This window comes from Convolutriloba macropyga, chromosome 14, assembly GCF_964194025.1.
Source record: "Convolutriloba macropyga chromosome 14, txConMacr16.3, whole genome shotgun sequence".
NCBI lineage: Eukaryota > Metazoa > Xenacoelomorpha > Acoela > Convolutidae > Convolutriloba > Convolutriloba macropyga.
In genome coordinates, this window is record NC_134481.1 from 35,258,463 (window position 1) to 35,286,389 (window position 27,927).

General features: G+C 35.7%; 3 protein-coding genes across 4 annotated transcripts in view; 2 read left to right on the forward strand and 1 right to left on the reverse strand.

The window, feature by feature from the left end:
• The window catches only part of LOC142353242 (sulfate transporter-like), a 510,154-nt gene that overhangs the window by 228,953 nt on the left and 253,274 nt on the right, over positions 1-27,927 (reverse strand). The gene's annotated exons all lie outside the window — the stretch shown is intronic.
• LOC142353246 (uncharacterized) overlaps positions 1-27,927 on the forward strand; it is a 534,761-nt gene that overhangs the window by 98,611 nt on the left and 408,223 nt on the right. The gene's annotated exons all lie outside the window — the stretch shown is intronic.
• Positions 468-27,801, forward strand: LOC142352913 (uncharacterized). The gene is made up of 8 exons (XM_075405067.1): positions 468-596; positions 2,278-2,356; positions 12,641-12,835; positions 17,400-17,570; positions 20,346-20,606; positions 23,614-23,802; positions 24,989-25,206; positions 27,550-27,801. Exons 1-8 carry the CDS (start codon positions 585-587, stop codon positions 27,586-27,588), a joined length of 1,164 nt encoding a protein of 387 aa, XP_075261182.1. The 5' UTR covers positions 468-584; the 3' UTR covers positions 27,589-27,801.

Below are 27,927 nucleotides of genomic sequence, written 5' to 3' on the forward strand. Positions count from 1 at the left end.
ATCAAATTGACAGGATGATCATCAAAAACTTTTTTAATTTGCTTTTTAAATTTTGGTTTTCTATCATCTTTGATATAGAAGTCGTTATGGAAAATTTATGGAAATGTTTGATCGTTTTCGATTATAGAGATCAAATCCTGTAATGATTTTAGCGTCAGGAATTGGATAATAAACCCCCACTAAAAGCTATCTTAAGTAGCGCTAGTCAAGAATATAATTACACAGGATGTCAAATTGACCATGTCATGAATTATACTCTTGAGTTTGTGAGCAAGTTTTGATGCAAATTTTTAGAGTCTGTTCTTTTTTTTTACTATTTTTAGAGGACGAGAGGACGACAAAGTATTCTTTTGCTAGAGTACTGATGAACTTTGTATTTAGGTGGTCTAATGCAACTAGGGAATTATAGACCACTGTTTTTTAATACTCATTTGACTGAAAACTGCTGTCATTTAATACTACTGGATGGCTGAACAAATCTGGTACCATGTGTTAGAACACGAAATAAATATGCATGCAAAATTATTCTAAAACTCACATTTAGCGAAAATCAACAGTCTGATTCAAACCTAGTGTGAGAAATTATGAATTATCAGGTAAGAGAATTCAATTGTATCCATGTATAATTTTTTGGGCAAATCGAAAAACTCAGAAAACTGCACAAAATTCAGAATGGCGTCTTTTAATTCAACTTAAAAGTAATAAGCTACGCAAATGTCTACTAAAACTAAGTTGTTGCAAAAATTATTCCTTTTCCATATTTGATTGATACGCTAGAAATGCCTTAGCTGACATTTAATTAGCAACCAAAATTTTATTCCTTTATGTGATGTTATTCAAAATGTTTGATGTCGATGTCACTGAATGTCTGAATATATAGCTGATGATCTACAATATAGTTCTGCAAATTTGGAGCGTATATAAAAATCGCACTTCTCGAGTGTAAAATTATATACTTTCAACAAGTTATCAATGCATCTCTGTTCTTTTTGCTATCAAAAAATGGAAATTCAGTAATCAAAACAACCCGGGTCGCGGTGTCACAGCCATTCAACGCAAAATCATGTAAGATAAGCGGTGAATGCGGCAAATTTAGTGAGGAGTGGAGCAGTGGAAGAATAAGTGGCGGACATGAAGGTGAGAGGTTCGAATCCGTGCAAGGACTTATAGTACTTGGTGAAATGTGGTGAATTTTTGTAAGTTCACTGCTTACCCTGGCGGTGAACTTACATAATTTCACCGCATTCACCGCATTTCACTGCAAAATTATATACGAAATTGTTGGTGAAAAAACCAACTTTTCACCGCTTATCTTACATATTTTTCCGATTTTTTCTCGACCCGGGAAAGATATATTTGTTTCCTGAAGGCATTTTATTTCTGAAATACAGTCTGAGTTTTGTCTCTTTATTGTTGAATTTCAAACCATCAAAAATGTTAATAGATAATAAAATCAACTTGTAAAATTTTAAACTGCGATTTCATTGAAAAAAGAAACTTGTCCAGCAGCTTCACTTTTCAGTAGTTAAATGAAAAGAAGTTGTCTATTCAATCCATTCCACACAAACCAGAGTAAAACCATCTGCTAATTATTCGTGTCCTTCCCATTATACCCCCCCCCCCCCACCCCCACGAAATTATGGCCCCCATTATTGTATAAATATGAAATTCTAACATCTGTAAGTTCTGCTCAACTTGAACAAAATCCACGTGGGTCATTTAAGTTTTCCTCAGAACTGTTCAATTAGTCGAAAACGATATTGCTGAAAATAATTTTAGCTTTTTTATCCGCAATTAAAATTTTTAGGGACGTAACTAGAATTGATCACTAGTTATGCTTTCTTTCCCTTTGTCATAAATTGAACATTTTTGTACATGAAAATTAGATACCATAACCAAAGAGACCAGTGACGATGAGTAAATAAAAGCTCCAAACTATTGTCGCCGTTGTCCACTCTTGCTTGAAAAAGGACTTCTGGAAAAATATGACGCACATTTCAATTGAAGAAAATCCAAATTACTGTTGGTTACTGTCACTGTTTAAACCTTTACATAGACATCCAGACGACGCAAATAAAGTTTTTTTTTTAAAAAAAATAGGGAATTTACAGAAAAAGAGCTTCGAAGATATGCATCTAATTTTGCTCGGCGTAACTTTTTTTGTTACTGATTGCCATTATCCAGACCTTTAGAAAAGCTAAAGGCTTGGGCAAAAACTAATTTCAAAGTTAATTTTTTTGAGGAGAATATTTAAACTCTGGAGTGCGCCGTGTTTAGAACAAGAACGTGAAATCAACGTATGAAGACGATTATGACACTTTCGACGGATCTGTCGGCAGTGAAGGGGAGAAAAACAGTGAGTGCTTCTTTAAATTTTCTTTCTAGTTGCCCTCTGACAAAGTTCGTAGCAACAATTTTACCCGTTTTGTGCGTTTTTCTTCAAAAAGATTTTTTCTGACGGTTTCTTGTTTGATAAATAGCTTTTGAAACTTTTTATCCTGAGTAACGGAATAAAATTAAAGAACGAAAAGAGACCAAGATCCTGAGCAGTTCTTTAAAAGTTGCTTTGGTTCCGCACACTTACTGAGGAAAATACTCTCTTGATGTAAGTTTAATTAGATTAAGATTAAGATCTTCCCTATGGGAGCAATTCCTCCGAGGTCAATTGCTGATGTTTAATTGTACCCGAACAAAATTTGAAGCAAGCATTTAAGTCGTCTGTGTTTTCATGCAAAGTTATAGCTTGGCCGTTTTTTGTTTCACGATTTGCTCGCTTCATTAGTTCAACTTTTCCTTTTGAGAAACGGAATAGACTTGCTGAACTGGAGAGCATTAAGGGTGATCTGCTAAGTTCTCTTTGATAAAATTCATGCGCACTAAATGTACTGAATGAATGTCAAGGGCTATTTTTTTCAAACGGTTCTATATGCCGCCAGTTTTTTTGCTGTTTTCTTCTACACAAAGCCTAGCCTCAAGGTTAAACTAGATACGCGCAAAGCCAGCTGTTCTTGCTTGCCTTTCAAGAGCAATTCTTGAACGCCTGTTGAAGTTTTGAGTTTCAATTTGCAGTGGAGCTTCTTATTTAAGGACCAGTAAAAATCCTTTATAGGTCGAGCAAAAGTCTTATCAAAAATCCGCTTTTTCGCAAAGTTGGAAACTTCTTTTTTGTTTCCTGTTGTCCAAACTGAGGCAGCAACTGAGCAAATCTGAACAGCATTGCACCACTGCAGTGCAATTTAAAACATAGTTGGAAAACTGTTACAAGTCTTAACAAATTTTGCTACTCATAAGTTACAGCAGTTATCGCAGCTGAAATATGTTGCCACAATAGTTGATTGAACGAAACTGGAGGGTTTAATTATAGTGATCATCTTTCCAGCAGATGAAAATGTTGTGTTATTCACTTTTCCCTTCCAAATTTGAAAATTATCCATTTTTTAAACAAAAACTGATTCTGTTAGATTTTGCTGACTTGACACATTTTTTGCTTCTAAATATTAAAAAATGAAGGTGCACGCTGACTACTTTATCAGTAATAGTAAGCAATCAGAATGAACGTAAAACGTTTGAGACAAAAATGAAGACTTTTGAAACTATTTTTTGTTTGACCCATGATTTGACAATACTTTGACTTGGTCAAAAAGTAGCCACTAAAAAATTTCTCTAGTCTTATGATTTGACGTTTGCTCGACGCAATTCTTACTCCAGAAATTCCAGAGTCCAGGTTTAGTCGGGAAAAACTCCAGTTCAAGTTTTTGGTTCAAACAAAAGTCCTGAGTGACCAAATATCGGTCAAGCAGGTGCTAAAAATATTTACCTGAACGATTTGCTTGACTGATTTATCGTCTGACAAATTCGACTTTTCATCCAAAAAAAGGCTAACAAGTAGCGCCAAGTGGGTATTGAATTCAATTAGAGTTTATCGGCTAACTTTTTTTCCAAGTATGCGTATCGTATTACAGAAACTGTTCAATTGCTCTCAAACGAAGTTTGTAGCAATTATACTAGTAGTCTCCGTAGTTTTTAAATGTGATTTTTTTGCTTGACCGATTTTTCGACCGACGCTTTTGGCTTTTCGTCCTCCAACAACGGGATGAACAGGTAGCGCTCAGCGGGCATTAAGGGCCCTTAGAGCCTTTCATCTCTGTTTCAGCTCAAACTGTTTTGTAGGCTTAACTTATGGTGTGAAGGGCGGCCCTTAGGGGATGAAGAGACCCTAACTGTTGGCCCCTCCCCCACTATTGCCCCCCAAACTGTTGCTCCAACCCTCCATCAGGCCCCGGAGCACCCTCCCCCCACCACAATGGCTAACTACTGACAAACAACCGCTCGCAAATTTAGTTCTTTTAAATTACTTTTTTCAATCTTTTTAAAAATTTGTTGTCTCTTTTTGAGTTCTATCAGCCCTAAACAAAGAACCTCCTTTAGGGTTTGATATTAAGTTACTGCATATTTTCTAGTGGTAGTGGAATGGTTTCAACTTTTTAACATTACCAGCTCTAGCTTTTTTGACAAAACGTGCATTTTTTCTTTTACATTTATTTTTCATTACTCACGTATTTCCTGACGCAAGGACCAGAAAACCTCATTTTAAAAAAAATTTGCTGCAGTTTTTTGAAAGTTTTGGAAACTTGTTATGTTATAGGTTTTTTGAGCCTCAAGAGCCAAGTAACCTCCTCTAGGGTTTGAAAATAACTTACTGTTTATTTTCTAGATGTAATTGAATATCTTGCAAGATTTTAACATTACGAATTTTAGCATTTTGATGACAACTTTTGAGAATATTTTCCGTTTTTGAAAATTTCTGATTTTTGATGTATTTTGAGCCTCAAGTGTAAGAAAACCTCCGTTAGGGTTTGATGCTAATTTATTGAAAAATTTTTGTCGGTCATGGATTATTTTTCAACTTTTAAATATCACAAGTTTAGCTATTTTTTTTAATAAAATTTGCAATTTTTAGAGTTTTCAGATTTTTTTGTTATTATGCTTCTGTAGCCTCAAGAAGCAAAGAACTACCTCTAGGGCTTGAAAATAGGTACAGTAGGTATACTGTATAGTTTCTAGAAGTCTTGCAAGATTTTAATGTCACGAATTTAAGCAATTTTTTAAAATAATAGCAGTTTTTTTATGTTTTGAGTTTTTTCCGGCACCAGGGGCCTTGAGACCTCGGCCAACATTTGACAATAAGCTGCTCAAAGATTCAGAGTTAGTGGAATGCTGATCAATATTTTTTTATTACTCCAGTTTTAGTATTCTCTGAACAAAATTTAACTTTTTGTCAAACTTTTGAGAAAATTCTGTCGTGTTCCAAGTGTATGGACCTTTATGAGCCAGCGGAATTTTTTCAAGCTTGAACCAAGGATACTGGATATTCTCTTGATACAATGAAACTGTTCCAAAGATTCTAATATCTTGAATTTTGCAAAAATTTGTTGAAATTTGCAATTATCCTTAAAATTTTTCGATATTTTTTATCCTTTTCTGAGTTAAACGACAATTACTGGGCGACGAAACCTTTTAAATCCTGGAGACGGTTTATTTGACAGAACTTTCGAGACAGAAAATGGTTTTAAAATTTTTTACTGCGAATTTTGAAATTTTATGTCTTTAATTTTGCCCTTTTCAGTTTTTTCTATATGGTTTATTTACTAACAAGGCTAGAAAACTAGAAGCTGCAGAGTCGAATCTCATATTGGGAAAATTTTCTATTGCTCTTTTTCTCTCTGTTGGTTAGGGTTTCTTTCCTTCTCTCTCGTTCACGTTTTATCTTTCTCTCTCTCTCTCTCTCTCTCTCTCTCTCTCTCTCTCTCTCTCTCTCTCTCTCTCTCTCTTGATGCCGCACTTCAGCTGCTGTTATGTGGCGTAATGTCATCATCTTTGATCTTCGTTAACGATGAGATATAGTGCAAATGTTCTTTATCATAAATGACTTAAAAGAAAATTTTTAGGAAACCATTTCTGGTTGCTCTCAAAAGCATTTTGTAGCAAATATGTTAATGCATTTTGTCTCTTTCTTGCAACTTCTCGCTTGGCCAATTTTACGTCTGACTTTCGTCTTCAGAAGTGGGATAAAGAGGTAGTGCCCAGTTTGCATAAAGTTCTGTTAGAGCCAATCAGCCCAGTAATCTTCAAATATGCGATTAACAGAAACTGTTTTGTAGACTTATAATAATGTTGTGAAGGGTGGTTCTTAGATATTGGTCCCAAAACCCCAACCACTCACCACCCCCATGTAAACCCCAATCCAATTTTTGAACGCCCGCTAGGATGCATCCCCGCTGCGCTCACCTTACGCCCTCTCAATTTACCTAAAGCTAGCCTCACTCAATTGTGGCTAGCTACTGATGAAGCCAACCGCTCACCGGTCATTTGAAAGCACTTCGCCCGACGTTAGTCGAATATTTTTTGGAGACTTACTTTTAGTCAATTATTTTTCATTACTTATGTATTTCCTGACGCAAGGGCCAGAAAACCTCATTTTTTTCAAGTTTACCGCATTTTTTTGAAAGTTTTGAAAATTTGTTATTTTTTTAGGTTTTTTGAGCCTCAAGAGCCAATTAAACTCCTCTAGGGTTTGAAAATAACTTACTGTATAATTTCTAGATGTAATGGAATGTCTTCAAAAAGATTCACTATCACGAATTTTAGCATTTGTTGACAATTTTTAAATTTTTTTATTCGTTATTGAAAATTTCTGATTTTTAATGTTTTTGCGCCTCAAGTGTAAGAAAACCTCCGTTAGGATTTGATGCTAAATTATTGGAAAGTTTTTGTTGGTCATGGTTTATTTTTCAACTTTTAAATATTACAAGTTTAGCATTTTTTTTTACAAAAACTTGCAATTTTTATAGTTTTCAGATTTTTTTGCATTTTTATATTTCTCTGGACTATAAGAGACCTTCTTTAACTACTAGATATTACAATTTCAATCCCTTTCTGAGAAATTTTTTTTGCAAAATTATTTAGAGAACCAAAGGGTACGAAAGTGTTGAATTCCGTTTGAAATTGAAGTCAAAAGTACAGTTTCGTGGACTAATGAATGAAAAGTTGTCTTTAGAAAATACAGGAGTTGAAATAAGCCAAGTTTCTCCCTATCTGATAGCGAAGCAGCCGATTTTTTATAAAAATTTTATTCAAGAAATGAAAGTCTAGTTTAGGACAAAAATTTATGATCTTTTTCGTTTGTGCTCCCCAGCTGAGTTTGTGCATATTATTTACACCCACAAGATGCCCGTGTCATATATTTAAATAATGACTTACTATGTAACAACAGGAGCTCTGTTTGTGGGGGGTTCAATAACGTACTCGGTAGCACAAACGGAAAGGATCCAAAATCTAGACTTCCAATTCTTTAACCCTACGGTCACACTTTAAATTTTAGTTCTCTGCCTCCAAGATTTAGTGACCGATGAAATCTTTACCTGAGTTCTCCATTGCTTATTGGTATTGACAATAGTTCCTGTATCCTCCAATTGAGGTCTAACAACAAAATGAAATCAAATTTACTTCAGAAAAGTTTTTTTACATCAATCAGTTCTTCTATTTTTTTTTCTGTTCCCTCAATCTCAATCGGGTCTATGGGAATCGTTGGAGTCTATTTCCGGCAATCTGGTACGTATGTTTTTATAACTATTCACCACTGCTTCTAGCTAGAAAGGGTTCAGGTGAAAATTTTCGTAACGGAAAATGTAAAAATTTGTGTATTGTTGTAATATTTAATACAATTTTATTTAATTTTGTATTTTTAATTTATTTATTACTTCTTCAAAATTGCTCAGCTTTTGTTGTGCTGCTAGTGAACAGAATATATTATGATCAATTCTTGTGTTTTTCATTTGGATAAAATGCTTTTCATGTTCATTCGATTGGAAACAATGATTCTTTTATCTATGTTGGATTAAAATAAACTGCTTCATTCATAACATAACTCTCAACAGCGGTTACTTTGCGGTAATCTGTATAACGGTTAAAATAATTTTACAACAGAAAACTGGAAGCTGCAGAGTCGAATCTCATATTGGGAAATTTCCTATCGCTCTTTTTCTCTCTGTTGGTTAGGATTTCTTTCCTTCTCTCTCGTTCACATTTTTTCTTTCTCTCTCTCTCTCTCTCTCTCTCTCTCTCTCTCTCTTTGTTGATGCCGCACTTCAGCTGCTGTTATGTGGCGTAATGTCATCATCTCTGATCGTCGTTAACGATGAGTTATAGTGGAAATGTTTTTATCATAAATGACTTAAAAGGAAGTTTTTAGGAAACCATTTCTGATTGCTCTCAAAAGCATTTTGTAGCAAATATATTAATGCTGTTTGTTTATTTTTTTAAATTTCTCGCTTGGCCAATTTTACGTCTGACCCATCATTTGACTTTCGTCTTCAGAAGCGGGATAGAGATATAGTGCCCAGTTTGCATAAAGTTTTCTTTGAGCCGATCAGCCCAGTGATCTTCAAGTATGGGATTAACAGAAACTGTTTTGTAGACTTATACTCATGGCGTGAAGGGCGGTTCTTAGAATTTGATACCAAACCCCCATCCAACCACCGCCCCCACATCAGCCCCAATCCACTTTTGTAACCCCGCTAGGATGCACCCCCGCTGCCTAAAGCTAGCCTCACTCAACTGTGGCTAGCTACTGACGAAGCCAACCGCTCACCTGTCGTTTGAAAGCACTTCGTCGACGTTTGTCGAATATTTTTTGGAGACTTACTTTTACGCATGTTTTGAAGGGCGGTTCTTAGAGGTTAAAACCCAACCCCGCACACTTTACGCACCTTACTTCACCCCTCTCACCCACCCCAATCTCACCACTGCAAATCGTTCAGGCCGAAAGGTCCCCATGCAGCCAAAGACACCCTCCCACCGTTGCCGGTCCATTGAAAGCAGTTCGCGCAATGTTAGTCGGTTGTTTTTATTAATTTTTCCTCTGTTTGTACCGTTATGTCAAACAGCGTTTTTGCTGGTTTAGCTGTGGAGTTATTTTTGAAAACAAATGAGACATTGTGTTTTAAGAAAAATTCTTTTCATCCTGTGGAAAATTTAAATTTTTTTTTTCAATTTTGTGTTTTTGTCCCCAATGGACTATAGGAGACCTTCTTTAACTACTAGATATTACATTTTCAATCCCTTTCTGAGAAAATTTTTTTGCAAAATTATTTAGAGAACCAAAGGGTACGAAAGTGTTGAATTCCGTTTGAAATTGAAGTCAAAAGTACAGTTTCGTGGACTAATGAATGAAAAGTTGTCTTTAGAAAATACAGGAGTTGAAATAAGCCAAATTTCTCCCTATCTGATAGCGAAGCAGCCGATTGTTTATAAAAGTTTTTTTCAAGAAATGAAAGTCTAGTTTAGGACAAAAAGTTATGATCTTTTCCGTTTGTGCTCCCCAGCTTAGTTTGTGCATATTATTTGCACCCACAAGATGCACGTGTCATATATTTAAATAATGATTCACTATGTAACAACACGAGCTCTGTTTGTGGGGGGTTCAATAACGTACTCGGTAGCACGAACGGAAAGGATCCAAAATATAGAATTCCAATTCTTTAACTCTACGGTCACACTTTAAATTTTAGTTCTCTGCCTCCAAGATTCAGTGACCGATGAAATCTTTACCTGAGTTCTCCATTGCTTATTGGTATTGATAATAGTTCCTGTATCCTCCAATTAAGGTCTAACAACAAAATGAAATCAAAATTACTTCAGAAAAGGGTTCTTACATCAATCAGTTCTTCTATTTTTTTTTCTGTTCCCTCAATCTCAATCGGGTCTAAGGGAATCGTTGGAGTCTATTTCCGGCAATCTGGTACGGTTGTTTTTATAACATTTCACCACTGCCTCTAGCTAGAAAGGGTTCAGGTGAAAAGTTCCGTAACGGAAAATTTAAAAATTTGTGTTTTGTTGAAATTTTTAATACAATTTATTTAATTTTGTGTTTTTAATTTATTTATTACTTCTTCAATTCTTCAAAATAGCTCAGCTTTTGCTGTGCTGCTAGTGAACAGAATATTTTATGCTCAATTCTTGTGTTTTTCATTTGGATAAAATGCTTATCATGTTCATTTGATTGGAAACAAAGATTCTTTTTATCTATGTTGGATTAAAATAAACTTCTTCATTCATAACATCTCTCAATAGCGATTACTTTGCAGTAATCTGTATAACGGTTAAAACAATTTTACAACAGAATACAGTTTTTAAAAATCAGATGCTTAAGTTTCCGCAAAATTTTTTCATCTGATAGACTCATGGTTCGAAATTTAACTATCACTGTATCAGTGTTTGATAGGTACAAAATGCCAGAAGTTCACAACACTTCTCATTTGTTAGAGCAATTAGTAACTTTTTCTGAATTGGGTGTCGGAGTTTAAAAATTAATGAAGCAGCAAAAACAAAATATGCTGAAAAACTCATTAACCCTTGCCACTTGAAGAGGTGTTTGGCTCACTGAAAAGCAATATCATGACGTTTTGGATCAGCTTTTACCTATCAAAAATGGCTAATAAAACGAAAACGCAAAAAAGATATCAGGCGTAAAAAAAGGAACAATATGTTTTAGCGCAAAAAATCAAACCTTTGAGATATGAATGATGTATGAAAAAATGGGACCACAAGAAAACTTTTTAAATGCAAAAACTTGTTCAAATTAATTGTGAAAAAAGAAACTAAAATTAGTTTTGATGAAAACTTACTTCGTAAAAAAGATGGAAACATTCAAAATTTGAATGCGCTGGACAAGGAGCATACGATTTTCTGATTGTATTAATAATGAATCAAACATCCATTCGATTGTTTTTTTGAACAATTTCTAGTGATGTGTACAAAAAAAATAAGGCTGTGTAAAAAGTTCCAGAACGCATAAATCTTCTGTTTTAATAAACTTTAACTTGGTTTTTCAACCCGTGCAATGAAAACAATTTTGTTCCAAAGTGCTTAGAGACGGTTGGAGTGATTACAGTACACAAAATTGTTGACAGAAGTGAGCCCTCTAAATATGGTTATATCAATAATGCCTGCTATTGGACAAAAAATTTGCAAAAAAATATTATGCAAAAGGCTACTTTTTAAAATATAATATTTTGGATCATACCATATGTGCTTCATCTCTGAAAGATCCACAATACACGAAACAGTTAAAACTAAGGAGAATTGTTTATTCAATTGACTCAAAAACGTCGACGAAGATTGCATACCATTAGATATATCAAAAAAATTTGGTACCCTTGATCATCCGCATGCAATTCGATCCTTATTTTGATATTGAAAAACTACGTTATCCAAAAATTCTTTCATTTTCCTCAAAAGTAAATAAAGAGTATATGTACCAGGGCGCAGTTTTAGAACCACCGCGGTTCGTCGATTTTATTAATGATCAACTCGGCGTACCTGAATTAAACAAGTCATGCTACTTGGATATGATAACGAGGGAGTCCGTGAGGACTTTTGATAACGAGGGAGTCCGTGAGGATATGGGTTTGTTTGAAAATCAAGTTTTATGGAGCTGAACGAATTATGCTAAGGATTCAAGTGTATGTTTAGATTCTGAGTAAAGTTTGAATGGACAGGTATCTTTATTAAAAAATGAATGTAATAGGTTCACCGTTGTTTTGTATGTATTGTCTGAGATCTCATTTCAACTTAAAATAATTAATCGAAATTCATATACGGGAATCCAGGCGTTTTTTAAAAATGGTGTATTGATCTACAAAGTACAAATTACATTACAAAGACTGCAAAATGTTCACTTAAGAATTTTAGCACTAGCGTTTAGAAAAATCCTTAAAGTGAGATCGTAAGATGTGTTTTTAGATGAATGAAGAGCTAAGGAACTGGCATCCACATGTTAACTATCAACAAACATCAGAAAAAATCTCTGAACGAATCCGTATACTATACAATATTTTTAATGCTTTTGCTAAAGAAATAATTTACAAAGAATTGTACTACTGAAGCGTATTTTAAAAACAATAACATCTGACATTTTTTTGAAAATTATTGTGGTACGAGTTCAGCATTTTCTATTTGAATGGCCCAGTGGGGTTTTTTTGGGGAATGAATCTCCTCTTTAGAAAAATAAATCGAATGTAGAAAAAACCTCTCCCTGAGAGAACAGGTTGTATAGCCTTGCTGTTCTCGCTCAGAGTTGCTGCTTAAGGCTTATTAAATTGTTATTATTTCAAAAAAGTAAATTTATTGAGCCATTCTGAAAACGAATTTCTTGTTATAAAAATACAATACTTTTTGCTGCAGGTAAACATTTTTACCGCTAGTTCTTGGTTCATCCTTCTATGACGGTTTGACCAGAGGTTATTTTGGTCTGGACCTCAACTTCGGTACTTTACTTTTTGATAAGTATGAACTAGGACATGTAATGATTTGTCAAATGTGAAAAAAGATCTTGGATCTTTTCCGTTTGTGCCCCCCAGTACGTTATGCGCCCCCCAGTTACAGAGCACGTGCCATTACATAGTAAATCACTATGTAAAAATATTGCGCGTGCGTCTGGGGGGTGCAAATAATATGCGCCCACTAAGCTGGGGGGCACAAACGGAAAAGATCCAAGATCTTTGATAATCTTTGATAAATATGATCTCTGATTATAGTAATTATACTAGGGTATTTGTTTCGATATATCGTCTGATTATAGTAAACAACGATGACGACCGGTTGTTGAGTGAGTGGTTTTGGGACGAAATGGCGTGCACAGGGAAGCCAGTTGGATGGCCGAAAAGGAACCCGGATAAAATCAAGAGACGGAGACCAGACATCCAGCCTTTCCTGAGCAAGGCTCCTCCGCCAGGCAGTGCGGGCGAAGAGGGATCCAAATTTTCAGGAAGCCAAGGTTATTATTTCTTCCAAATTAACTCAAATAAGAGGGCTTGGCCACCAACTTAGGCTTGGATTCCTTAAAACAAAAAATCTTAAGAAGATAGTAAAAATCAAAAGAAATGTTGGCACAAAATTAAGGCCTATGCAAATAAATTGACCATATGAGTAAAAAAACATTGAAATTTTAGGTTACTAATAACTTATCTCAAACAGCTGAATAGATTCTGATTTTTTTTACAATCTGGCCTTTTGCTGAGAGAACCTTTTGTATGTTTAACAGATTTACTGGAAAAAAGAAAGAAATAGGCTAAACAAAATTGGTAAAACGTTCATTCTTCGTTCAATATACGCCATTTAACTGATAATTTAATGTGAAAAATCAGCCTCATTTCGATTCATGCATAATGGAAAAAAATGTTCGGAATTATAGTTCCGAGTGAAACAAAATCACAAAACTAAAATATTTTCAAGTTCATCTCAACCTGGTGAACAATACCCGTCCGAAATTGCAACTTATTTTTTGTTTTTACAGATAATCAAATCAGCTATGAAAAACTTCCGGCAAAAATATTTACTTATAGGAAAAAGTTAGAATTGTTAAAGTTTTTTTCTTTGTTAGTGCACAATTGATGAGAATTCATAATCAAAAAAGGAGTTATTTCTTTAGTTTTCTACTTTCTTATTTTCAGAGCTTTACCAAAAAAGCCATGGAACGTTTTAAAAAATGCAAACATATTTTACTAATAGCCGCCGTCAGCCTCTCAAAGGCTATTATTTAGGGGGCTATCCTTTCTACAATTCAAAGAATTTGAATTGTATTGGGTGCTGTCTTTTTTACAATTCAAAGAATTTGAATTGTATTGGGGCACTGTCTTTTTTTAACAAGATCTGTTCACACAATTTCATGATTATTGAAGTCAAATTGGAGTAGTCATTTTCGGTCATGTCGAAACAGGAAATGGAGCGAAAAACCGAGTGACTTTGCGGCGTGAAATTTATTTGCTCTAATTTTAAAGTAGAGTGAGAAAACGGTGTCTGAACAAAATTCGCTTTCTCGCTAAAGGTTTTTGCTCACATGCGGCAATTTTACTTCGATTTTAACAATTTTTCGATTTTTCGGATCAATTTTTTTTTAATGGTTTCCACAATCTATTCATTGTTCATTCTACGCCTAGTTTTTTGTTTGAACAAAATTTTTCATTTCTCGCTAGTGGTTATTGGCATTTTCTCGCTACTGGTTCACATGTGGCATTTTGACATTGATTTTGTTCTTTTTTTAAATTTTTTGATCTGATTGTTTTAGAAATGGTTTTCCCAATTCAAAAATAGTTCGTTCTAGGTCTAGTAATTTTTGTAGTTGATGAAAATTCTTTGAATTATACGTCAGGACTCGTCCTGCTATGTTTTTTGTTTCGTAGTCTGAAAAATCAGTTTTTGGGTCTGACGCATTTGACTTTTCGTCCCCAAATACGGGATGAACAGGTAGCGCCCAACGGGAATTAAGTGCTCCTAGAGCTTTTCAGCTCACTAGTCTTCAAGTATGCGAGTCAAAGAATCTGTTTTGGAGGCTTATACTTATTGTGCGAAGGGCGGTTCTTGATGATTGACTCGCCCCACTGTTGCCCCTCACCAGCTGTTGCCCCCGGTGCACTCCCCCCACCTCGTTGCGCTCACTTACGCTCCTTTAATTAAACTAACGGTAGCCTCACTAAACCGTAACTAGCTACTGACGAAGCCAACCACTCGCCGGTCGTTTGAGAGCCATTCTTCCGACGTTAGTTGGTTAGGTTTTTCTTTTTACAAAAGTGACAACTTTCACGTTTGAACTCTGACTTACTTCATTCACTGTTTCAACTGAATAGATTTTAAAATTTCTACGCATTCAATTACGCAATGCGGTGAATAGTGTCAATGACAAGGAAAACGAGATAAACCGATAAACCCCTGTCATTAAGTCATAGAGAATTAGGTTATCAAAGTTCATTAGAGTGTTTGCTAGCTGACATTGGTTTAAAGCTGATTAGTTTTCGATTTAGAAGCTGAATTAAGTATAGTTTTATAATCCTCCTGAAACTGCACGCCAACTTAGAACACTTTTTGACACTGAAAAAAAACCCGAAAAAAATAGGTAAATTTCTCTCTTTTTCGTTATTCTAATTCAGTTTCGGTCCCGATTTGCATCAAGAGCGTCAGAAGCCGATATTTTCCTCCAATCTACCGGCTATGGTTTTGAAAAAAGGTTTTATTGGCTTTAGTTAATTTACTCGTTTCAAATCTACCCCCACCTGATTAGCCCCAAACTGATATATGGGATGTAAAACGATGTAAGATTAAGGGGGTAATCGAGGGAGTTTCTAGTCTTTAACCCCAAAAAACCCAAAAAAGGTGTAAGATTCGTGGTTAGCTGTAGGGGGTAAGACTATGTACGAGTAGGAGGGTAATGGGGGTAATCGGCAAAAATATTAGATTTTATCCACCAAAGAAAAGATGTAATATTAATGGGGTAATTTTAAGAAATAAAACAATGTAAGGTTAGGTGGCAATGGGGGTAATGGGAGGTAATCGGGGTAATTTTAGATTTCACCCCCTCCCCCCAAAAAATACCCCCGAAAAGATGTAGTATTAGGGGGTTAAAAGGGTGCAAAATTAGAGGGGTAAAGATGGTAATCGCGAGAAGTTTCAGATTTGACTCCCAAAAATTACCCTCCGCCCCAAAAATGTAACATTAGAGGGTAATTTAAGTGGGTTGAACGATGTAAGATAAAGAGCGTAATGTGAGGTACGGGGGAATTGTTAGTCCTTACCCCCTGAAAGTACCCCAAACCCAAAGAGATGAAAGACTTGTTGGGTAATTTAGGGTAAAACGATGTTAGTTTAGGGGGGTAGTCGGTGGAGTTTTTAGTCTGTCACCCCAAAAAATACTCTCAAAAAAGATGGAATATTCGTAGGTAGTTTTAGGGGGTAAGACGATGTACGAGTACGAGGGTAATGGGGGTAATCGTCAGAAATATTAGATTTTACACCACAAAAATTACCTCTCAAAAAGATGTTATATTTATAGGGTAATTTTAGGAAATAAAACGATGTCAGGTTAGGTGGTTATGGGGGTAATGGGGGGTAATCGGGGCAATTTTTAGATTTTATCCCCCCACCAAAAAAATTACCCCCAAACAGATGTAATATTAGGGGGGTAATTTTAGGGGTTAAAAGGATGCAAGTTTAGAGGGATAATGAGGGTAACTGCGAGAATTTTTAGATTTCACCCCCAAAAATTACCCCCCCCCCAAAAAAATAAGTAAGATTAGAGGGTATTTTTAGGGGGTTCAAACGATGTAAGATAAGGAGGGTAATGTGGAGTAAGGGGGCATTGTTTGTCTTTACACCCTAAAAATTCCCCCAAAACCAAAAAGATGAAAAAGTTGTTGGGTAATTTTAGTGTAAAACGATGTTAGATTAGGGGGGTAATGGGGAGTAAGAGTGGAATTGTTAGATTTAGAAGTCTTTTTTTATCGTTTCATCCCCTATTCCACCCTACTTTTGCATCGCTTTACCCCGTTAACCCGCTACTCCTGCATCGTCCCCCACAATATTCCCTACTCTTGTGTCATTTTACCCCCAAAACTACCCTCTACTCTTACACCATTTTACTCCCAAATTACCTCCCATTGTCCCTCACTCCTGCATCGAATTACTTGACCCCCTTAACCCCCACAAAGATGTAAGTTTTGAGGGGAATTGTCTAAAAAACTCCCACGGTTACTCCTTAATCTACATCTTTTGGAGTGAAAATTTGACACGGGCATCAGGTTTTGGTAATAATTACCTAAAGGATCCAACAAAGATCTGATAGAGCATGCTATCTTGAAATCTTAAAGTTTTATCCCGTAACGTATATAAAAAGGTAAGCTAAAATATAAATCCGATATGCAGTATTATTAATAATATGGCTTATGTAAACTGTTTTTTTTTATATTTTGTAAGATAAAACTGATGAAAACTAAGAGCAATATTTCAAACCAGTTGCTAAATTGACAAGAGTGTGAAGAAAAAGATAAACCTAAAGCAAACATTCACCTAGAAGATGCTGATTGAAACGTGATTAATCTTGACCTTTATACCTAAAGGAATTAAAACCTTATGTCGTTGAAATTACATGGAAAAGTATTGTGTAGGTTTATTTTGCCAATGCCTCATAAAAGATGCTTCATCGTTCAGCAGATATACTGACTCACTTTGAAAGTAATAGCATCTGCAAATATAAAATGCAAGCAGCTCTCTTAGAACCCTACGTCTTACTAGTCTCTACGTATGTAGTTCACCAAAACTGTTTTGAGGAGACAATTTCAAGGTTGCGAAGGGTGAGTCTTAGTCTTAAGAGTTTGACCCCCGTCAGCCTGGGTTGGTCATTGAAATTTTTATACCGTTCTTATCATTATGTCGTAAAATCGGTTATATTCACTCGCAGAACGCCATTTTATATATACTTTCAATTTAACCACCGAAAAACTCTCTTTTAAGCGATAAATTTTAATTATCCCCTATTGATAAACACAATCAAGTATTATTGGGTTTTTCAGGAGGTGGGAGCATGATGGGGGGATCTAGCAAGGGTGGTTCCAGGATGTCTGGAGGTGGATCCAAAATGACGACATCCAAAGTGTCGGGAATGGGGGGAGGGACAGAGCAGAAGTCATTCCTGAAGAGCTCAGTGATCAAGGAGGAAGATGATGAGGATAACAGCCTCAAAAAGGGAGCAAAACTTGTCCAAAACTGACTAGAATGTTTAAAGCTGTTTCCTTCCCTCTACTTTACTGGTAGAATTTATTTGACATCAATAGGGGGCATTCACGGATGGGTTTCTTAGTGTACTTCTGTGGATAATTTTGTGCCGATTTTTTGAGTTTTCAGCACGCATTTCATTACAAGTCGTTTGACCCTAAGTGAATTAAATTTTCTTTGTGGTGAACTCTGCTTGCATATTCTTGCTTCTATTTTCAAATGTAAGCGCTATTCACAAAGGTTAATTATAGGAAGACTTGTATTATGATTGGTTGTGAGATTCACTTCCGGATGAACACAAATTTGCACCATAAATTTAGGGTCAAACAACTTGTAATGATAATTTTATGCATTAATTTCACGGACTCAGGCATTTTATATTTTTGTTGCAGAGCTTTCCTGTTTACTGCGGATACGAGTCATGCAAAAAGAAAAAAGTAGTTTACTCAAAATTATTAATTATGATAAAAGTACAGGGGAGTGGCGGTAAGGAAACAGTTGGAGAAAAGAACTTCTATTTTTGCATATTTCCAACGGGGGCTCCTGATGCAAATTTTCTAACTTTGTGCTTGGTTATATTTATATAAAACGCTCCGCGAAATTGAATAAAATGAGAATAAACAGCTTGTCTTCAAATTGGTTGGAAATTGCAAAATTAGGTTAAAAATTGATTGATACTTGCTTCAATAATGATCAGACCTCATAAATAACATTTGATGAGGTAAAAGTGAAATAAATTGTTTTAAAGAATTTTTTTATTGCGAATAATTCGCTGGAAAACTTGCATCAGGGTCATTCGGCGACCGGACAATAGATCGGAAGGACAAAAAAAGGAAAACAGAAAAATTGGAACAATAGATCGAAAAATAATATCTATTCTCATTGGCTCAAAGTAGGCGTTATTTGGGAGCTGGCATAAAATTACTGCATCTAGCCATGCCTCGCCAGCCATGACCATGCCTTAGCGGCCCGTGGGCCTTCAATATGAATCTACTACAACCGAACTAAATTTCGCAATAGAACATGTTGTACGCTGTATAAAAAATGAGCTCTCAAATCTGATCAGCCATTACGTAACTTGAATATGTTTATTTTCGATCTATTGTCTCAATCTTTGCTTTTGATCTGTTGTCTAGCGATCTACTGTCCCAGCATTGGGTCATTCACACTGTATTCCCACTTTCATGTGAAACCCACAATCAAACACAAATACACACACACACACACACACACATACACTAATGCACACTTTCACACATAAACAAACACACACACAAACACACAAACATATATACATACACGGATACACCCATATGCGGTGCTAGGGAAATTGGCCGACAGGGCGTTTTGCCGACAAGGAAAATGAGAAATTTAGCCGACGGTTTTATCATAATTGGTCCTAGTCTCATTGGTCCATAAATTGGTCCATAAAAGTCTCAATAGTTCATATATCAAGTTACATTCATATCAAGTCTCACGGGCAGCTGAGGCATGGCCATGGCCCGCGAGGCATGGCCAGATGCGGGAAAATACGGTCCGAACACGGATAGACCTTCGTTACACTGGTTGGTGAAAAAACTGCGGTATATTTGTCCGCTTACGAAATAGTGTTTTAAATTGGCCAACCACAGCTTCGGAATAAATTTTATTGCCCATTTTACTTAAATGGTCGGTTAATTTTCTCATTTTTTGATTGTCGGCTAAACGCCCTGTCAGCCAATACGGCGGCCACCCATATATACATATATAAACGCACGCACGCACGTAGGATTTTTTGTGGCTACCCGCTTCATCTAAAGAGGAAAAAAATGGACTCAAAGTTATATGCCTATAATCCTTAATTCAGCTAAAGAAGTCCAATAGATCTCAATTTAAGTTTAAGCTAAGAGCAGAAAAACTAAATTTTTAAACAACCATTTTTCAATGACGGCACCTATTGATTGCTAAATATGGCTAAAGCATTTGTAAATCAGCAGGTCAAACACATCACACACAAAGCAACACACAAAACATACATTCTAAATAAAGTTGAGGTAATTTTACCTTAAAAAATAACTTAAATTGCCTCAACTGGTAAAGTAAATCTGCCTTTTCTTTACTCACACTAAATTTCACTCTAACTTGACTTAAAATTAACTAAAATTGTTACCTCAACGGTAGCGGGAAATTTATCTTAACTTTGCCTTAACTTACCTTAAAAGTTCACCCTAATATAGATGTAAGTTTATCTTAAATTTAAGGCAAGTTAGGGTAAATTGGTTTGTGAGTTACGTATACTTTACCTTAACAACGGTGTACCTTAACTTCGTTAAGGTAAGTTTACCTTAACTTTATTTATTTTGTGTGTACACACACTCAAACAGACAAAAACGCACAAACACACACAAGCACTCATGCATAAACACGCACAAACATACACGTATGCACGTATGCACACACCTGGCACCACACCCCCCCCCTCCACATACATACACACACACACACACACACACACACACACACACACACACACACATACACTCTCACGCACGCACACACACACACACACACACACACACACACTCAAACACAAACACACACACACACACCACACCAAACACCACTCGTGTGGTGCATGGTGTGTGTGTGTGTGTTTGTGTGTGTAGCACACATATACACACACACAATCGCGTACGCAGAAACAAACACACACACAACAAATACAAAAAAAATGAAAAATGGACGAATGAAAAACTGATCATGCCAGAATTCGGGTAGCAAGGCTACAGGTGGAAAATCGGCAGCCTTCTCTGGACTTGGAGGAGCTGGAAGTCAGGCTAAGAAGAGTGGAAGTGGAATGGAGGATAGTATGGGTGGAATTGATTCGAAAGTGGATGCTAGTGGAGCTAAGAAAAGTGGAGAAATGGATTTGGGAGGCGAAGACGACGATGACAGCGAAGGAACATCCGCTCGGCTTTTAACACCTAAAGTTTTGATTACACACAACCTAACTAAAATGGCAATTAGTTATTCTTTTTGACCTCACAAAAGAAAGTCAACAAAGAAACTCGAAACATAGGAAAACAGTTCAATAGAAAACGGACGTTGATCATGGATCATTCTTCCACAAGAAACTAGAAACTAAGCGTCTTTTTCTGCAAGATACGTAACCGATCGTCTTAGAGAAAGCCAATTCTAAACAAGCGCAAACAAAATCTTGCCCCAAGATCAATTTTGTCTATTAAAATAAGTATCATCAAAATTGTTCAGGCGGGGCTACATAAACAGGTTATTGTTGGATGATCTAGGCATCGATGTAAACACTGATATCACGTTCATTAAGCGTTGACAATGTCCAATATGAAAAATTTCTTTGAAAAATTTGCTCAATAGATTCATCGTTTAATCGCTCTCGTAGAGGAGCAATTATTGTAAACGTGTGTGTCTTTTTTATGCAAAATTTTCGATTGACCGATTTGACTTTTCGAGTGACTTTTACGCCCTTGACTTTTTGCGTATCGCGTGATCTAAAATTCTCTCTCAATCACAAGTTCAAGTAGCTGAACTCAATTGGCGGCAATTTAATACTAAAAACCAAATGAAAAGTGCGCCGAAACTGGTGCCATTTTTCACTTTAAATCTTAAAAGTGGTATATGTTAACCTCTAATGTTGCTATTTTAAGCCGACTATTGAACTAGTAAAACTTATTTGAAGCAGGCTGCAATTGATTAGAGCTCCCCTAGTCGTTCGAGAGCAATTCTTCCGAAAATTAGTCGGTTATGTTTTTCTTTGGGATTAATCATTTAACTTATTTGTTTTCCATTTGGGTCAATTTTTTTGCATCACCTAATTATTCGGCAGCGTCCATTTATATTGCCTTAAGGTTCTAAAACTTTACTTTCGACGTTGGTTATTTATCTTCGAGGAAAAAAACTACCGTTTTTCAATGAGCTTATCATCAGATTTCTGTTTGGAATCAGATATATCAGATATTCAATATATTTAAAATGTTTGCCATTAAATATATCAGTTTTTAATCTGACTGATTTGATTTTTCGTAGTGCAAAAGGGGATAATCTGGCTAAGCCAAAAAGTATTAGGTCACTGGGCTGTTTTCCGTTGAAATTGTTTTTATTCAGTGTGTATAAGACTTGCAGAGATTGAGTTTAACTTCTTTGGTACAAATGGCAGTTTTTCACTGGAGGCTAACTGAACGAAAATATGATTCTTTTTCATGCGTGTTATTAATTGCTCTCGAACGAAGTTAGAAGCAATTATCGTAAACGTGTTGATCTTTTAAGGCAAATTTTTTGTTTGATCAATCTTGCGTTTTTGTTCTAAAATATTCTGTGACTTCTCAAGTGACTTTTTCTCGCTTCTATTCTACATTTTCAGTGATTTCAGTTGCTGTAATTCTGAAATCAAGTTTGTTCCTAATATAAAATTGATTATGAGAGGTTGAATGAATGTGGTTGTAAACTAGTGGGTAAGATGTCTGACTGCTATCCTGGAGGTCGATTGTTCTAACACCTATCATCAGACGTCTTTCGGGTTATGTTTTAAAGGGGAAAATGGGATAGTAAAAGCACCATTTTGTCAAAGTAATATTTCGTTTTTTTTCTGTTTTTAATTTCTCAATCAACGGAAACACGTAACATTTCAACATGTTTTTTATATAAAGAAGATAAAACTACAGGTGCCATTACATTTTGAGCATTTTCGGTCGCACTATTGTTTTTGTTGTGATGTCCATACAATTTTGACATCTCTAAATTTTCTCCTGGTTGGCACTGTTTAATCAGTATACCTTTAATAGCTTCATTCGGGCAATTCGAAATTGAAGTGATCACATCTCTTTAGAAAAACTGATTGAAATTAATTGATATTTTCATCACGGAACATCTTTTTCATTAATTAAAATTAGATACAAGTTGCAATTCGTTTTATTGTTCTTTCATCAATCTGTTCCTGAAAAACTTATTCTGCGTTGTTTTTAAATGCGATTTTTAGTTTTTAAATTTTGAGTTTTTCAAAACTTTGGCGGAGATTTCATCCAATTCTAAAGTTCATCCGGAAGAAGTGGATCATTGAAATTTTGCGCAGTTGAAAATTTCGGCCATTTTTGTGGAATGACAAATAGATTTAAAAAATTGAGAAAAATTTCGATTGTTAAATCACCCACTTCCGTTCTAATAATCATCTGTATATGATGTTACACTTTAATGAAATACATGCCATAATTCTTATAGTAGGTCAAACCTCTTATTGGGTTTTACAAAACGTAATCAGTGCGAAAACATGCATTTGTTTGTTCACAGATGATAATCAAATGAAAACTGATTTTCATTATAGGAAGGGGAGGTACGGAAGGGATAAGGGGAGGTAGGGCAGCTCAACACATAACATTTTTTAAATTACAAATTAGCTTTATCTCAAAAAATTTCAAGAATTCTATTCGTTATCGTTTTGAGCGTAGGTCTCCAAATTTACTCAAATATTGATTTTTATTCTTTTTCAGCAAATCAAACAGTATTTGCAGTTTATAACGAAATTTTTTCAAAGTTATTTATACAAGAATCCTAATCGATTAAATATCATAAAATTTTTCAACTCTAATAAAAGTGTATGGTCATCTTAAGTCGAGCAGAAAAATGAACAATTTTCTTAATATTCAGCCTGAATACCAATTTGCTGGAAAGTAAGATGTATTTCATTTTTAGGAGAAAACCAAAGCATTAAATGGGGTTTTAAGATTTTAAATTCAAAGGGAATTAAGTTATAGGTTTGTATGGTTTATTAATAGTGATATAATCGTTTTTTAAAATATTTGCTTGAAGTATATTAAACCTTTACGTTATCTATTGAATTTCGTTGTTTCGACAAAAAGCATACAGTTAAGTCAAATTAAGTTTACTCGCTCAATTTTGGTCTTTCCATGAGTCAACTTTTAGGCAAAACTCCACATGAAGCAAAATTTTGCAGTTTTTTCTGAAAATAATCGTTTCCGGAGTCGAGCGTATGTGTGAAAAAAGGTGTGGGGTTGGCCACCACCCCTGATGGCCCAGATGCGGGTGATGGTGGTGATGATGATAATAAAAATGATGAGCCACCCGAACTGGACTCCATGTTTAGCAACCCCAACAAGAAGAAAGTAGGAGAGGAACCCCCCGATGATGATGAGGGAGTTGACTGGGCAGTTGATGAGAACGACAATTTAGACGGTATTAATATTATACGTTTTTAACCAGTTAATATAAAAATATAAACTATTACACTACTGGAATTTGCAACCCCGTTGTTAATTGCTCTCAAACAGTTTGCAGTAATTATATTGGTCCCTTGGTCTTTTAATCGATTTTTTGCTTGATCGATTCTTTATGGCTGATTAACTCTCTTGGAGCTCTACTAGTCTCTACGTGCTCATATTGTGGAAGCTGCTGAGATGACAAAAGGATCGTAGCGTGAGTGGCAGTTTCTTTTTGGGGGGGGGGGGGGGGTCTCGGGAATTCTATTGGTGATGTCGAGTTTAAGGAAAGATCTTTTCCTCTCAATTAAGCGTTTCAAACATTGAGCAATTTTTTTCCTGCAAAACCCAGTGGAGGAAAAACTAAGTGTCAATCTAAACAGTCAATTAGTAATCCTCGTAGAAGCCTATTATTATACGTATGTCGTTTTTTGTCCAGTTATTCCCTAGCACTATATTTTTGTCAGAGAAGTACGGGTTTTTATCTAGGAAAAGATACTTCACGAAGCGCAAAACTATTATAGTCTCTTTTACATAATAAGTGTTTCTGTTTTTTTTTCAAAATTGTGATACAATAAAATGAGATTATTGAAAATCTATTTTGGGACCAAATAGCAGAAATTCCAGAGACAAATCAATTACTACAGTGTTAAAAAGCAAACAAATGAAAAATCCATATTTTTATCCAAAATTTTTATTACATAGGTTTCGCAGTCTGTTTTTCTTGCATCATTCCTCGCTGACTCAATAGCATTCTTGGCGCAATCTACCGTTTCTTACCAAAAAGCGCCCAAACTTAAAAATAATGGATAATAATTTTTGAAAATAGTCCGCAAAATTGAAATCAAATGATTAAACAGTATCTGTTCAATAACATCAAAATAATTCCGTTGGAAGGAACTGTCGAACGCTTCAAAATGTCTCATTACGAAAGACAGCTCAAGGAACGTTTAAAACTTTATTTTAAAACTTTAACGTTTAAAACTTTAAAACTATATTATCACTTCTGAGAGTCATTATTTAAAGCTATAGTCATATATTTGAGTCTTTCTGTAATAGCATTAAACGGGTTGAAATCTAAACTGATTTCGAAGTTTCATTGAGGAAATTTTTGGTTTGCTTGATTTAATATCGAACCTTTGGTGTGCATTTTTATGTTTAAGGTGGTAATGGAGGTGGAGGGGGATCCGGGAATGACAACTCTATCAAAATTGGGGTGTCAGAGGCCACAGAGAATACTGAGGAAGCCAACACAGGAAGTGAAGACATGGACCCCGCACCAGATGATCTGGACGATCTAGAACCTCCAAAAACTACTCCCAATCCGGAGACAGTTGGTGGTGACTCAAAATTAGGGGAAGATCCTCCCGCGTCAGCTTTAGTTAGTTATTACCTCAATTATAGTTTTAATCATCGCCACGTTAAATCGGCATTAATTGGGTATTGTCGATTGGCCACAGGGTCGATTAGCCGACAATTTATAAGAATGTGAGCCGACAACACAACAGCACACCAATTATAATGGTTGGAAGTGCTATTTCGACCAACCAGATTTGTCGACCTAACAGAATTCTGGTGTCTGTTGAATGTGTCTGTCATTTATCTTCTATCGGCTAAATTTCTTGTCCAACTTTTCTAACTAGTTTATTATGGCCTTCTAGAAAGTTAAAAAATCTAACAATGGACATGCCAACATTTTAAGCCATATTTATTAAATAAAAAACCAAAAATGCATCGAAAATGGGGATTTTTTCCGTTTTCCTTTTGCGTTTGAGCCCCCTCCTATTATTGGTTAAAAATCTTCGGGAGTCGGAGAAACGTAATAAATCTTTCATCTGAGATTAACCGAGACAGATTAATGGATCATGATGACACACAAATATCAACAAGAATATAAAGCCCAACTAAATACCCCAATCTTTTGCCTGTCAAACCCAATGAAAGGGACAATTTTAGAGACTTGCATTTTTGACTCACCCAATTAGCGGGGATATAATCAAACTCATAAAATTATAAGGATGAAGGAAAAACTGCTGAGAGATTGTGAGAAAGAAATGGAGAGGAGGAAAATGAACACTTTGGTATCGCGATTATCAGTAATTTTCAAATGTCACCATGTTGGGATCTTTTCAACAGCAATATTGTGGTAAAGTATAGCACAAAAGGGAGGCGATTGTTGAAAAGGTGCTAAAGGGGGACCTTTGGTGCCCTCTCAACAATCGCCCGCCTTCTGTGCTAACCCATATATCCGTATGAAAAGCTAATTTTTTTCCTAGGCAAGCTATAGCAATTTTTTTGTTCTACACTCTACATACACTGGTGCTACTCCATACCAAGTTTGGACCAATTTGAACAACTCCTTGGCACGATGAAAAAAGCCTTTTTTAAAGTTCGTCATTCGCTTATTATATTCAAAAGAGAAAGAAAAAAGAGAAAATAGCAAATTTTTTCCTTGCCAAGCTCCACGAAAATTTTGTTGATTTAGAATCCATGCACACCGGAGATCTCCCACGCCAAATGTGGTTTGATTTGAATGTTTTTTTTGTCTGAACTTGAGGGGACACAAAATTGGATAATCGTACCCTAGTTTGATGAACGCACAAATGTCTGGATATAAACCCACGAAAACCTGGTGAACGCAAGAAAATCTGGTGAACGCACGAAAGTCTGTTGAACACACGAAAGTCTGGACATGAACGTGCAAATTCTGTTGAACGCACGAAATGGTTGCACGAAATGGTTGCATCTGGACATGGATGCACGAAAATCAGGTAAACACACGAAAGTTTGGTGAACGCACAAAAATATGGACATGAACGCACAAAATCTGGTGAACGAACGGAAGTCAGGAAATGAACACACGAAAGTCTGTTGAGCGCACGAAAGTCTTGACATGAACGCTATCAAATCGGGTGATCGCACAAATGTCTGAACATAAACGCACGAAAGTCTGTTCAACGCACAAAAGTCTGGACATGAAGGCACGCAAAATTAGGTGAGCGCACGAAAATCTAGTGAACGCAAAAAAGTCTGGACATAAGTACTTTCCATCTGGGACGGTCTGGACATAGGCCTTTTCCATCTGGGACGGTCTGGACATATTTACTTACGTCTGGGACCTCTGCCTGGGATACTTTACCGCAATAATACTTGGGCAAGAGTTTTGATAGCCGAATATCGGAATTCGGCAATTGCGGACCGCTGTTCACGGCCATGCCTGTCATGCGCTGTGAGATTTAATGCGGAAATCGCGGGTCGGTTACCGAAGCGAAGCGAATATTTTTTTCAGTTTAACATAGTATGCGCATACGTAGAAAGTTATTGGTCGTCTCTGATTGGTTAATAAATCGCTCGCTTAAATTTGATTAAATAATAGCCCGCTTTTGGCGAAAGGAGGGGGCAGTTGTTGAAAAGATCCCCACGTTCTTCAAAAAACATGTTGATTTTCAACATGTTCTGCCACCACGTGCTTGGAGAATCTTTTTTGAAACCAAATTAGTCAAGGCTGATTGAAGACAAAAGTGAACTACTTTCTTTTTCTCCGGGAGATTTCACGCTGAAGAACATAGCAGATAATCAGACAAATTTTCAGATAAATTTTCAGATAAGTTTTGATCTTTAATAAATGTACAAAAATTAGTCGAGAGTTCATTTTTGGCAGATTAAAAAAACTGTCCTAGTGAAAGTGACCAAGATGGGTTGATACAATTTGACTGATTTTTAGGAAGACGACAGGAAAAAGAGCGACTCAACTAAGAAATGAAGAGTGAACTTATGATTGAATCAACAGTGAACATAATCAATCTACACAGGTCTACAAATGAATGGAAATAAAGTGGAAAATTGCATCGAATATAAACTAAACAAATATTTACCACTTAGAAGTGATGATCAACCAAATTCATGTAAGAAAATTTGATGAAACAATTAAATTTTGTGTATTTAAATTTATATTGGTTCAATAAACTTCACACAATTATTTTTGCTTGACCAAAAAATCTAATACGTAAATTTCTTAACGCGTGCTATTTGGAATTCTGATTCGTTTCATTAACTTACAACCGATTGATGGGTGTAATCAAAGCTAACAGATTTCAAAACA

Bases quoted from the DNA above. Each gene is read 5' to 3' on its own strand.
- LOC142352913 (XM_075405067.1), top strand. The intron at 2,357-12,640 runs GTGAGTGCTTCT...GTCTGATTATAG, and splicing joins CAGTGAAGGGGAGAAAAACA to TAAACAACGATGACGACCGG. The intron at 20,607-23,613 runs GTTATTCTTTTT...GTGTGAAAAAAG, and splicing joins CCTAACTAAAATGGCAATTA to GTGTGGGGTTGGCCACCACC.